Source organism: Carassius carassius, chromosome 47 (assembly GCF_963082965.1).
Source record: "Carassius carassius chromosome 47, fCarCar2.1, whole genome shotgun sequence".
In the NCBI taxonomy this organism is placed as follows: Eukaryota; Metazoa; Chordata; class Actinopteri; order Cypriniformes; family Cyprinidae; genus Carassius; species Carassius carassius.
In genome coordinates this window covers 11,934,300-11,948,793 of record NC_081801.1, presented here as the reverse complement: position 1 = coordinate 11,948,793, position 14,494 = coordinate 11,934,300, and the positions used below count along the sequence as shown (strand labels likewise).

The window sequence follows — 14,494 nt, the reverse complement described above, 5'->3', positions numbered from 1 at the left end:
AATAGGCTACTCATTGTTTCAGTATAGAAGACTTAGGTAAAAATGAGTGTTATGATTTTAGTGTGGAAAAATACTACCCTTTTCTGTATTACAATATGATAACCATAACAATGATGACAACAGCTATACAGCTAAAATTGTTTTTAATAGAAGACTAATGCCTGGTTTCACAGACAAAGCTTAAGTCTAGTCCCAGACTAAAATGCATCTTTGAGCTGCCTAAACTGAACACAACTTGCACTGACATACCTTAAAATAAATAAGTCATTAAGTTCCAGTAATGTTTTTTCCTAGGGCACATAAAAAAAAAAAGTTCTAATTTAACTAAGGCCCAATCCTGTCTTAATTTAAGACCTGTCTGTGAAACCAGGCAAATAACTGCTTTTATAAAATTAAAATGATCACAAATCCTCCAGAAATTGGACCCATTTACTAATATTATAACGGTGAGTTTAACTAATGTCGGAAATATTGAATGCTGTTGATTGAGCTTGTAATGAACCCGATATGTAAGTCACTGCATGTGCTCTTCCTCAGTTCCATTATCCAATAACTTCAGGTGGCGGATCAGTGTTTGCGCTTCCATTGGTAACTCTAAATAACTGTTACCTCAGTATTGTGGTGTTGAATGTTAAGTTAATCATGCTAATATTTAGCCAGTGCTGTTGCACCCATATGTGTACTATAGCATGTATTATGGTTTCAATTTATATTTTCAATTAAAATGGTTTGTCCTGTACTGAAGCTTCTCTCTGTGCATCTATGGCATGTGTCTGCAGAGTCCCATGTTGAATTCTGCGCAATCAGGAAGCAAAAGTAATGCAAGCAAAGCATGTGGCTTCATCCATTCACCTGCTTTTCACAGCTCTCCTTGTTGACACATTAAAACTGCACCCTTCCTCTTTTGTAGGTTGCCATACTTGACACACTTTTGTTATAATAGCCTATGTCATGGTCACTGCTGGTCAGATTTCATTGTAAACATGCATCCCATGCGTATTGCAGTACTTTTTTTTTACTTTTTCTTTTAGATGCAATGCTTAAAGAGAAAATGTCAATAGAACTGTTTCCAAGAGCAATTGTTTTGTTTATACATAAACATTGAATGGGCTGTAAAAAAAAAAAATACTGCTTCCTCTTTCATTTCATCCATAAATGGAAGTATTATCACTTGTTCTCTCACTAAATCTCCTCCCATTATGGTGCATACTGCTCAACCTGACTGAAGCACATAAGAAACGTCCTCCGCATCAACACACAAGTTAAAGTCTTGTGAGCTATGGACTTCGATTGCATTTTTAGCACTTTAGAGCAATTTTGGCAAAAGTGTTTATCAAGTTAACTGTTAGCCACCAAGCAATAATAGCATGTTTTAAAAGCTCAGCAGCTGATGCTTTTGTCTTGTGGAAATGTTTCATTTAAATTAATCATTGATATGAGAAACTAATATTGATATAATGTGGATGTTAACCTACCAAATACCAAATTTAAACACTTCAAATATAACTACAGGTAAATTCAAGCATTTGTTTTAGTTTTCATTTAACCTATATTCATCCCAGCAGTAACAGCGTGGCTTTGCATTTTATACGGATCTGTTGGTAAGAAATGTTTGCTAACCTCTGGCACTGCAATGAAGATGTTCCTTTTATGACACACTTGTAAATAACACTCTGCACTATGCTGTTAAATCACCTTTGTTTTATGTTTTGTTGATGTAAATTATCTTGTGGCCCTGAGAACCACCACAAGGTTGGGAAGCTGTATAGTATGTGTTTGCGGTTTTTTTGTCTTTTTTTATTTTTTTACAAAGATGTATTTTTTCATTTTATAAAATGTCTTGAGCTTTAAAAAATGAATGTTTTATTTGTTGTGGTACTAGCTGTAGTAGTTTTATCCATTCCATGGCTTGTCATGTGATGTAAATATGGCTGCGCCCATGAGAGGGCGACCTGCCCAATGTAGAATAAAACAGCTGTTTCTAGAAAACAGATGTCTTCAGTCTTCAAGACATTAACAGTTTTAATTATATTTTCAAAAATGCTGTTCTTTGTGACATTTCTGCAAAAAAAAAAAACCTATTTCTCCTTGGTATTAACGTCATTTTATTTTCAGCACAGAGTTTTCATGATTAATTTCTGTAATTGTGAAAATACGTAAGAAACTACAGGCCATTTCGCTACAACATTTTTTTACTCTTAGAGTATGGCACAATCTTATGACCATGGAAATGTTGTAAGAGTCAGGCCTAAATATAACTAACGACCACCCTCTTGACTTACAAGAGCGCGCGTGCACACTGCGCTCGTGTGAGGAGGAGAGAGCGCGCGCGTTCCTTAAGCAAGTGTCACACCAAAACAGCTACAAGAAGTTGAGAACACGCAAACAACCGTGGAAGATGGAGGTATGGAATCATTTACTGTGCTTGCGCTTCACACTCTTTGTTGTTGCAATTTCCTATACTGCTCTTCATACGTTGTCTGCTGCAGAGTAAACAAGAACTTGTTGCATTTCAGTCCATGAGATGCAACGAGATGATTCAAGATGGCAAAGCATCAACCTTTATAGACGTCATTTTTGACAAGTCTGTTTTGATTATACACTGAGTTCCAAAATTATAGTGAAAAGCTTGTTTTGATTTCTTTAGTGAATATTTTTCATTACAGACAATAATGAATAGAATATATATATATATATATATACACACACACACACACACATAATTAACATAAATTAACATTTCAATATTTTTTGTATTGGTTTGTCCCTTTGCTTTAATACCAACAGCACTAAAGCTGCATTAAATCCACACTTTTGTGTAATAATTTGATTGTTAGCTTAAATAGTTAAATATGCCTTATTCTTTTTACATCATAGCATATATAAATCCTGAAACTTGTGCTTCCAGATTCAAGTTACATTTTGTATCTCAGATTTTGTGCGCTCAGACTTTTTGACTCCACTGTATGCATAATATATTTATACATTATATAGTTTTTCATTTAACATACGTGTTTGGGATAAATTAGTTGTTGTTTGTTTAACCTTTTTAATAGGCATATTAATTAGGCTTTGAAATATGTGTGCTGTCAAGCTTAAGAGATGATAATGGTTTCCACACAACAATCTTGGCAATGTCATATGTGAGTTTGGAGTCGGTGGATAAAATATGAATAAAGCATAGCTGTGGCTATGTAATTCACATGGGCCAAGCCACCTCTAAACTTCCATCAATCATAATTCACATAACCTTGTTTGCAGAGGCTGCCATCATCACTAGCGGTTTTATTGTTGTGTTTGTGCAAGTTACTCTTCGAATTGCTTTGACACTGGTTCCCTTACGAGTCTCAAGTAAGAAAGAAAGTGGAGTGACAGCCAGCTAACTGACACAGGAAGTGGTGTAACCTCATTCGTATGAAAGATTAAAATGGCGGGGTTGGATGATGGACCTGTGTGCTTGAGTTTGAAGGTGCATGTATGCTTTGATTTGCAGATTGGAGGTTTTTTGACAACTGCTTTCTAGCATACAGTTTGTAATTAATTGAGTGGCTGAATACTCTAATCACTTTTTTTTTGTCAGTGAATATTTTGAGTGCCTATAGATTTACAACAACTGGCATACATGTAGGCAACCTTTTTGAAAAGCTTTGAAAGCTTGCAAATTTTGAGTGCAGCTTTAGAGACCTGTGGGAAAATGTGAATTTTTCCATTGGTTTCAGTTTTTTTTACTATATGTTCTATACTGCTTATGTACTGTATATTGTGTCCACTAAAGCTGCCATATATCATTAAGTTGCTTTACAAATATGACAATAATAAATAACTATATTATTTTAATAACATTTCTTAATATTAAAGTGATTGTTTGAGTTGGGTTATTTAAGTTTTTTTTTTTTTCATGGATGTTTCAAGAAATTATTTGACTAACAAATTATATTTTAAAGATAAACTTTTGTCAAATTTCAGTGAGAATATTAGAGAATAGAGAACTACAATTATCACACATTCGATATTAGTATTTGTAATTCATCTTCATGTGAAAAATGGCTATTCAATTCTTTCACAACTTTTTTTGTTCATGCGAATGAGTCTACAACTGAAAGCCTCATCAACATTTATCGTGTGCTATAATTGTTGCTGTATCATGTTAGATATTTGTTATAATTACAGATCATGCAGACAACAGTGTGGCGTTACACAATATTATAGCAGAATTATTAAAACTTAATTTAATGAGCTGATGCTTATTGGGAAGTGACAGTATAACATACAAAACACCTGGCTGTGCATGTGCTTCTGTTGTCTGGTTCGGAAGATTACATTGTGGTCAGAAGAATTGTTTGTTTGCTCAGATATGCATGCCGAATAGCGAAAAAACCCCAAAAAGATTAATAAAATACAAATAAATAGGTTTCTCAGCTCATTTTATGATGATAGTCAATTTTTGCATACTTTAAGCCAGAAGGAACCATTCGTGGATACATTCTGAGCTGAGCCACTTTTAAAGAGATGATTTAATTCCTGCCTTTAAAAAAATGTACCTTGGCTGTTATAGTTGTGAAGTTTGGATTGACTGCATTTAATGCATGTCTGTTTTACAGCTTTGTGTTCGGTGATATTGACCCTCAGAGCACTGTACCGCGTGGACTTCTGGATATTTAAGTTGATTATCTCCTGAATGTCAGTTATGCGAGCATGCGGGTCAGTGTCAGTCCCACCTCGACAGCTGTTAGGGCAATGGCCCTCTCTTGTCTAAGCTGTGCACAACCACAGAGTGTGCTCATAGATGAGATGGAGAGATTTTGAGAAGGGAAATGTTATTGCTACACTATTAACTGACTACAGCAAGCTTTCCTCCCAAAGGGCTTGCATATTTGGTTTGTTCTTTGTACTTCATAGTGTTCTGTGCATTTAGGAGAGCAATCATTCATTACCTCATAAAGAACTTGCTTAACTTTGTGCTGCGAGACTGCGAGAGCATATGGGTGTGAACTCATCAAAAAATTCAGGGACATGACTTCATTTGGAGTATTAGCAAGTGATGTAAATGTTCAGTGCAGGACACAATGTCCATGTCTTTTCCATGCCATGATTCAAAACAGTTGTTTGGTTCATAGTTGTGTCACTGTCAGGTAACTGTCCATTCCAACCAAACAGTCCTTTCAGATGTCAGATAATGCCAAGTGGAGACAGCTTGTCCCGTCACAGGAAGTGGATGTCTGTGCTGTAGATGGAGTCATTACATACTCCTGGAATGCTGTGTGATTGATTCAAGACCTGGACCCTGATGGGATCTGGGTGTGAGGTGGAGTCCGTCATCATGACTCACTGACTCACACCAGAGTGTTTTGCGAAGGCTCGACTTTTCCAGCACACCATCCACTCCAAATATTCCGAGCCAGAACATGATGTCATAGTACTGGTGCACTTCTGGATAGAGATCACTCTAGAAGAACCTGATTGTCTTTGAACTCTTTAGTAAAGAAAGAGCGACTTAGGCCATAAACATACTCTATACACATGTCCAAAAATATGTGGTCTTTTTGCAACTTTGCATTACTGTGGGTGTTACAAACCACAGATGTCTGTGCCATTAACCAAGAGTGTTATTCAGGTCACTAGCTGTTTACATATAGACATTTAGCTAACTTTAACTTAAGAGGTCAAGGTTTGGCTAGTTAACATGACCCAGCTAGCCCCTGCTGGTACATAAGATGTTTTTCTATTGATTGTTATTTAAAAGTTGCTGTGTATACTGATTAAATTATAATTTTTTTTGCAAATAAATATAAATTGTAAATATGTTAGATGTTTTGATCCCTCATCTGCCTAGTATGAAATAGCTTTTTACCAATGCCCACTGTGAGGAGCCCTTTGCAGCAATGCAGTGCGTATCTCTACATTATAAACTGGATTCTGACATGTTTTGAAAATCAAGGATGCATAAGTCGAGTCTATGCAGGTAGAAGTAGTGATCACAGCCTTCTGTAGAACACGTTTTGGGTCTTAGAATGGAATGTCTCTGTCTTTCCTTCCTGTGCATCCTTTCCCATGTCCTTTAAATTTTTAAGAAAAGTATTTTATGATGCATTCATTTGATAAAAAATGCTGTAAAAACAGTAACACTGTATATATTTCTATTATTATTATTATGGCAATTTAAAAAAAAAGTAATGTGTAATTATTAACTGTTCCAAACTGAAATTGGGGCTTTGGCTTTTGTGAAGTGTTACTAGAAATGTAATTGTTTAATGTCAGGTCACAAATTATTTGTCTGATTTTCATAACCTCTGACAAAATGCCCCAGGTAACGATGTGGCTACCCAAAATACCCCTGAGTCTCTCTTAGATGTTTTTTTTACACACAACTGCTCCTACACTCCTGATGGCCTTGTGCTTAATGAGCTGATTCTAGCTTCAGCAGGGCCGTTAAAAAGCAAGTGTCATCATGATCATGCCTCTGTTTTGGAGACGAAGAAAGGCTGAATCGATTGTTTGTTTCTTTTGTTTCTCACGCTGTGTCATCTGACTGCTGCCAACTCTTGTAAAGATAAAACTTTGGAACGGATTTGTCTTTTGTTGCTTACATTGTGTTTATTAAGGTAGTAAATTGTTGGAGAAACTATTAGTGACGATTGCAGCAGTGATGTCATCTTCAGGAGTCATCTCTGCAGGTGTGTGTTAAATGTGTGCAAAGGCACAGCTGAAACACACACACACAAATGTTGTAAATCTCAAGGGAAGAGCTGCCCACACACTGCCTTAAATGAGTAGTAATGAGCTCAATGTCCTGTACTTAACATGTTAGCATGTGCATTAAACCTTTTAAAAGTAAAAACCACACCATTGGTCCTTTATGTTCAATCTTTAAAGGAATAGTTCACCCAGATATGAAAAGGTGCTGTTTATCGATTCACCCTTGGCCCATTCAAGTTGTAGGTGTCTTTCTTTCTTCAGAAGAACAGTAAATTAATTTTTTAGCTGAACCCATAGTTCTTGGTGAGCTATAATATTATAAAGTCCATGGGAACCATCACTTGGATTAAAGTGAGCAACAACAGTGTCATATACGTGTACGTCATATAATATGCATATAATGTTCACATGGACCATGGTTTCAGCTTAAAAAAAAATCTGTATATTTTTGGGGATAAAATATTCCTTTCTCTGTAAAATATTCCCACAGAGTAATACATGCTAACAATGCCGTTTTATTTTTAGATTTACCTAATATCTATTTACATAATGGTATGTTATAACATTTTTACTTGCTGAATCTTCAAAAATCTGATCATAGAGGGGAACTGGATGAAGGAAATCATTTTTTTTCTCAGTTGCTGTTGTTAAAAATGGCAAACATGCTGCTATGTTGCATTTCAGGCATTGGAGCTCCGCTCTAGTAGCAGTTCAGTCGCTGGGTCCTCATCATCTTCCCATGTTGATTTGGCAGTTAGCATAAATTTGTCAATTTGTCAGTGACACTGAGAATTTCTGTGAATGTGTCTTGGGGGTCACACTGGAGAATGTTTTCTCAGGCTGTAGTTCGAAGTGAGCTGGGTGACAAAATGCATGCCTTAATGCACGATATGGGCTAAACTGCTTAAATCTGTTTCTGTTATGCATAATTTCTACTTCGAAACATGATGCACTGATATATAAGTGAAATGCCTAGATTTAAATTAGTAACAAGCTGTTTCACAGAACACTTTTTTTCTGTCCATCTTGGGCACTAAATAGGGCAAATGATGTCATGATGGAATGCTTTTATCTTAAAGAGGACTGGATTTAGTGAAGCTGGAACACATGGGCAGCAGACACAGGCAGGGCTGAGACCAGCACAGACTGGGCAAAATATATTTTTTAATAACCGAAGCCTGAATGCATCAAGGTACCAGGTATATACCAGGTCTTATTTGGATATTTTAAGAAGCAGCTGGCTGTCAGGTACAGTACCTTTTTTATTATTTTGTGTTTATGAGAGGCTAGCAGGCTCTCATAGACACCAAAGCAAGATTATTTAAAAAAAATTGTAGTTCTTTGTGTTAGCTTGACATATTGTATGTGTAGAATTGAAGATTCAGGTTCAAATGCCAACGTAATATGTTTACATATTAAAAGTATATTAAAAAATGTATTTAATTAAACTTAATATTGAGTAACATACATTTCACACACAACTACACAAGTTGTCTTTTCACTTTACTTCAGACAGGGTCACAGTAAAGAATTGCACATCTCTGATCTGATCGTCATGCATTTTCAACTAATGGAAAAGAGGAGCCTTAACATTTTAGGATGATGACGACAAATTTCTTTATTTTTTTAAATAAAAAAACAATTTGTCCCCACAAACTGCAACTTAATTTAATCATGAAGATGCATTCATAATAGCTTTGCTGGTTTGAAGAGAAATTCCGCTTCTGATGTTAAGCTCTTGCCTTGCTCAAACACCCTTCCTGTTTTTAACTTGTCTTGTATACTTCAGTTTATCTTAAGTTGCCTCATCGTTGTATAACCAACATCCTGTAAGATATAGACTGCATGCAGCTTAGTGTTGAAGGGTTCCCACAAAGCTCTGAGAATGAAATCCTTTACAACAAACAGTTTTAGGGCCCCAGCCCTAAAATACCACATTCTGCAATCATTTTTGAGAAGGTAGCACTGGTTTCCCTTCACTGATAGTGAGAGCGCTAATGGTCCTAGATGGGGGCCTGTGGATGGAAGAGCCTGAGTCAGGGATGATAGCAGCGGGCTGAAGTTATACCCGACTGAGCCCATGTCCCCATGAGGCCAGTTGCATGGCTCAAAAAGCACTTTCTCAAAGATTTCCTTTGAAATACGATCTTTTCATCACTGTGCTCAAATGTGCATTCATGACTCATGTGGTTTCCTGTGGAGAAAAACAAGACATTTTCTCAGCCTCACTGTGGAAGTCAGTGTTACACACCTAATGGCTTGTAATTAGAATTTTTTTCTAGTCTGGCCGAAAATTCTCAAATAGAGGGTGCTGCTTTTCCCTTTGCAATATTATGTGTTTTTATAAATTTTTCAGAAAACTAGTTATGTATAAAGGTGGTATGTGTTTTACATTTAATAAATTGATTTAAGAGTGCTTTGCCATGGATTGCAATGTCAAAAAATAATATTACAAGCAATATATCAAAAAGAAGGGGCTGTTCTCATTCATACACTAACATTTTTGTATTTTTAGGAGCATTCTGTTGTAAAAAAGCGCTCGGTGGCTGAACTAGCTGGAAAATTCAGTATTCCAATACCCCACATGACAGACGCTGAAGTGGTGAGGTTTCATATTATCCGAATATGATCACATCCTCTCTGCTTTCACACTTGAACTTCCTAGTTTGTCCCATGTACTTTTTTTTTCTGGACTTTAACAAAGTCATCTTTTTTTCCCCTGCTTTTGCTTATAGTTTATCATTTTGTTTTCAATCTTCAGCTTTTCTGCTCTCTTTTTTCCTAATTTCCTTTAAAAATCAGTCAACCATTAGTTTAGTGTGGATAAAAACGTAAGGCGAGACACTGCAGGTGAATAGGGTAAAAAAATAATCTAATAGTTATCACCTTACCCAGTTTATTGATTACATTGATTATTGCAAAAAAAAATTGTATTACAAGTTTTAAAAAATGTTATGTTTAAATATGCAAATGATGCATTATTTAATGAAATATGCGCTATTGGCTAGACATATATTTGCATAAATGTCTAGTGCAAAAATCTGAACACTAGATGAAGTCAGTTTCAAATTTTTATTTTTTTTTGACATTAGAGTCAAATATTTTTCAGAGGGAATTCTGGGTATTTTTTTGTCACTCCATAATTCAGAAAAAACTTTGAACAGCCAGAAAACAACATATTTTCTAAATTTTGGGTGGAATAAAATGTTGCATATAATCAAGGGAAAATATATATGAACAAATCCCTCTGTAAAAACCTTCAGAATATAGACAGGAATAAAAATATAAAGTTTGGTGTGTGTAAGTGCTACTAAAGTGGAGATTTATGGCTCAATGTTGGAGAAAAAAACTTATTTTGAGAAAAAAATATGTATTGTAATTGAAATCTATTGACACAAACAGATAAAGTGCTATAAAAGAAACACTTAACAGTGTCGTTTGGGTGTTTTCCTTCCACTAGTTTGAAAAAACACTAAAAAACCCAAAATCTCAAAATTGACAGGTGCTTGAAAAAACAGTGTTTTTGTCTGCAGTGTCTCACCTTTTTTTAAAAAAAAAAAAACTCACATGATGAAATAAATGTCACTGACATTAAAATTGGAAACTGATGTTATCTATCCACAGCAAATAAATCTGTGTATGTATATTAAGAACTCTATATTATAGTATAGCATAACATTAAAGGGTTATTTCACTCAAAAATGTTTTACTCGCCCCAGAGGCATCCTAGGTGTATATGACTTTCTTCTTTCAGACGAATCCAGTTGGAGTTATATTAAAAATGGTCCTGGCTATTCTCCATCGTTGCATTCAGCGGGTGTTGCAGTGCTTTAGTCCAAAAGAAGTGAAATAAAAAGAGCCCAACTATAATTAAAAGTCTATCACACAGCTCTGGGGGGTGAACAAAGGCCTCCTGTAGCGAATCTATGCCTTTTTGTAAGAAAAATATCCATATTCACAATATAATAATCACTTTAATGTAGCTTGCACCTACATTTGTACACAGAATCAGTTCCGGGAGCATGACGTATGAGTTCGCCGTTGCTCATGCGCTGGTGAGAAAACCAACGTTTGTTTACAGGATCAAAGGAAACAACGTTTCCTTAATTTAGCGAAGGAAAACCAGTCTCCTCTTGGCTTATATCCAAATCCTCTGACATTCTTCATTACAAATCCTCATTTTGTATTTCCAATTAGAGACCGTTGTTTTGTTTTAATCTCCACTGCGTTTCCACGTTCGTCACTTCTGAGTGGCGCATGCACAAAGCCGAACTCATACATCATCCGCCCGAAACTGTTTCCATTTACAACAGTGAGCGCAAGCTAGATTAAAGTGATAATTATGTTTTAAATATAGATATTTTTCTTACAAAAACACATTTGTTCACCCCCCAGAGCTGTGTGAGACACTTATTTTTTATGGTTTGGCGCTTTTAATTTCACTTCTTTTGGACTGATGCACTGCAACAACTGCTGACTGCAATGATAGAGCTTGGAATAGCAGGACAATTTCTAATATAACTCTGACTGGATTCGTCTGAAAGAAAAAAGTCATGTACACATAAGATTCTTTGGGGGTGAGTAAAACACAGTCTAATTTTCATTTTTGGGTGAACTAACCCTTTAAGTCTAAAATGAATAATTATGCAACACAGATATGTTTCTTAATACCTGCTGTGTACATTTAAACAGGAAGTGTATAATTCAGGGGAAAATTTCTAGGTTAGTTCTGGGCCTGCCCCCTGTATTGCAGACAAGGAAGCAAATTCCCTTGTCACATACTTTGGAACAATTCTGCAATGGATGTTAGATTCAATGCCACCCAGATTTTTGTCCTTACGCATGTACAACTCTTGTTAACTCTTGAGCCTAGGTATTAATGTTAAGACTGGATGTGCAAATCCTCATGAACTGCTTGGCAAAGTGTCATTCTATCGCTTGGGAAACGGACACCGAAGGAAGGCGTCCTCAAGCACAGATATTAATAAGAATGAATGTTATGCAATACAGAAATACTATGCTGCATATCTGTGCAGATGACAGATAGGTTATCTTGTTTTTACCACTACTTTCTTTTTCCCCTTTGTAGGCCTTGTTGCTCATTCTTGTATTATTTCTCAAACATTTCCTCATTGCAAACAAGTACAAACAATTGCATATCCTTAAAAATGTTTCAATCATCTTAATGTTTAATTTAGTCGTGTAATTTAAGTCGATTTATTTTTAGGCAGGATTTTTAAATTGTTTTATTAATTTCTCTTTTTTTCTTAAATATCTATATAAATTTTTTGTATTAATATTATACATTGTATATTTTTTAAATATTGGCTCCCACGTTATATTAGGTGGACTTAACTACAATGAACGTACATCAAAGTAAAGTAAAGTGTACTTATTGTGTTCATATTGTATTGCAAAACACTTTTGCTTCTACTAAGGTGGGAAACGGGTAAGGTTAGGGACAGCTTTGGTGTTATGTGTAGGTTTAATGGTGGGATAAGGTTTTAGGGATGGGTCAGTTGTAATTAAAAATGTAATTATGGAAATTAATTACAGATGTAATTACATGCGAGTATTTTAAAAACATAAGTATAATGTAAAAACATCCATGTACACTAAGTCCAAATTATTAATTTAAATGTAAGTACATAGTAGTTAAGGCCACTTAATATAAAGTGGGACCATATTCTAATTGTGGTTTATGTAGTTTTTAATAGTTTTATTCTGTTTCTATATTATAGTATAATATTTCTATAATTATTTCTTTTAAATATTATGTATCGTTTTATTTCTAAAAATTTATTCTTTAGTTTAAAATTTTTATAGATTTTGTGTGTTTTTATTTTTACAGATATAATATGATTAATTTTTTATTTTTTTAATATTATTAAAAATTGTTTTATTTAATTCTATAAATACTTTATGTATACAGAAAATATTAATATTTATTTGTTTGTAAGGGGGTGCCTTTTTTTTTCTTTTTTTTTTTGATGATTAGGATTCTGTGGAAGTCATTTCTGTGGTAAGGTATGCACGTGTTTATGTGCATGTGGATCTGAACTCTTCTTTTGTTCCAGAACAAGCCTGTGAGGAGGAGACCCCCACGCTCACTACCGCTGCCTGCTGTTAATGATGCAGGTCAAAGCCAGAATGAGGTGAGACGAAACTAGCTTTTGTTACAATGTAGTTAAAAAATTATCTTTAGTTAAATGCATATAGAAATTAGGTTTGTAAACTACTACCTCAAATCAAAATTTGCTATGTGTTTTTAGCAATGATGTAGATTTTCAAAGCTTTTTCAATATAAACCGTCAGTATTGTTGAAAAAAATTGGTTTTGTTTTTATGTAACTGATTTATTTTTTATCCGTTCAGAAAGGAGCTGAAACAGTATCAACCAGGAAGAACAGAAACTCTGCCCTCATTGAGAAACTGCAGGTTGGTTGTTCACAGGTTTCCTAGTCTTACACAGCAATGTTTCCCTCTAGTGGACAGTGGTCAGTATTGTTTTAGATAATGAAAGGGATTTTCCATCCCATTTCACACAGGCCAGCCTTACGCTTTCTCCCACGGGACCTCCGTCCTTCTCAAAGAGCCCAGGGGTGCTGAAGTTACCGGTGCCGTCCATCTCCCCCGGCTCTCCCAGCAGCCCCTCTAGTCCTCCCGTAACTGTCACGCCCAAACAAGAGGAAACTCCTGCCAGCTTTGAGAGTCCCACTGAGGGAACTGTTCTCAAAAGCATCAACAAGGTTTGAGGCTTCATATCATTTCACATGTCAGTGAATTCAAACCGATAAAAACTGGTTGCAGAATTTTAATTCACACACATTTTTACATCTGCGTAGGGTAGAGCTCGACTTTCTATCAAGCGGCGCCCACCGTCTCGCAGACACAGGAAGTCCAGTGCAGATGAAGGCGGAGATGATGTGGATAAAACAGCCTCAGCCACCCTTGATCAAACGACTCCAAATGGGCATGAAGGAGACGTGTTTGAAGAACACAAGACGTCACCAGATGCAGAATCTCTCTCCTCTAAAGAACAGATCGAGCAGGAAACGGAACCTACAGATTCAGAGAAGCCAGAACTGGAGGAAAAATTGGAGGCTGTGACTTCAGAAAAGAAAGAGGGAGAAGAGAAAGAAGAGAAAACAGAACCAGAGCTAAAGGAAGAGAAACGTGAAGATGAACCACCGCTGACTAACAGTACAGAAGAAACACGTGAAGCGCTAGACACGCAACCACAAACAGAGCCGGACACAACAGATGAGAAAGAAGAGGAACAGAAAGAAGATGAAGTAAACCATTAGAGCCAAGTGAGTAGGTATCATATCCATGTTCATGCATGATGTTATATGCATTAGCTTATCTCATTATTTCTATTTTGCAGGAGTGTAAAGTCTCTAAATAGAAAAAAAGGTCAAAGCTGCCTCAGACTGAAGACTGAAACTCACTGCTTAACCACAGCGAAGACATCAGGAGAAGATGAAATAATGTGAATTGGTTTTAGACTTCTTGTCCATGCCAAAGATTTGATGCGTTTGAATGTGCAAGTGAAACATGCAGCTGCAGAGAACTACCGTATTTTCCCTCCTGTACAGTTGTGTTAATGTTCTGAGCCACATTAGTTTGATTTGAGATCATATGGGATTTGGTTTGGTTTTTACTTTTGTATATAAATATTAGTCTTCACATATTTTTTTATATAGTTTTTGTAGTTCATAGTTGTATTCATATCAAAAATATGAATGGCCGATCATTGAGACCTGCAGAAAATAAAAAATGGGAAAATGAAAAAAACT

General features: G+C 35.7%; 1 protein-coding gene across 3 annotated transcripts; it reads left to right on the top strand.

Annotated features, from left to right (window-relative positions):
- Positions 1-2,251: 2,251 nt before the first annotated feature.
- On the top strand, positions 2,252-14,494 carry LOC132130364 (capZ-interacting protein-like). Of its 3 annotated transcripts, none has more exons than XM_059542058.1 (7): positions 2,252-2,404; positions 9,212-9,298; positions 12,774-12,851; positions 13,071-13,133; positions 13,244-13,444; positions 13,541-14,008; positions 14,083-14,494. In XM_059542058.1, the coding sequence occupies exons 1-6, from the start codon at positions 2,399-2,401 to the stop codon at positions 14,000-14,002; spliced, it is 897 nt and encodes a 298-aa protein (XP_059398041.1). In that variant the 5' UTR covers positions 2,252-2,398; the 3' UTR covers positions 14,003-14,008; positions 14,083-14,494. The 3 variants fall into 3 exon arrangements, with proteins under 3 accessions (XP_059398041.1, XP_059398040.1, XP_059398039.1); XM_059542056.1 differs by having other exon boundaries at positions 2,275-2,404; positions 13,541-14,012; XM_059542057.1 differs by lacking the exon at positions 9,212-9,298 and having other exon boundaries at positions 2,266-2,404.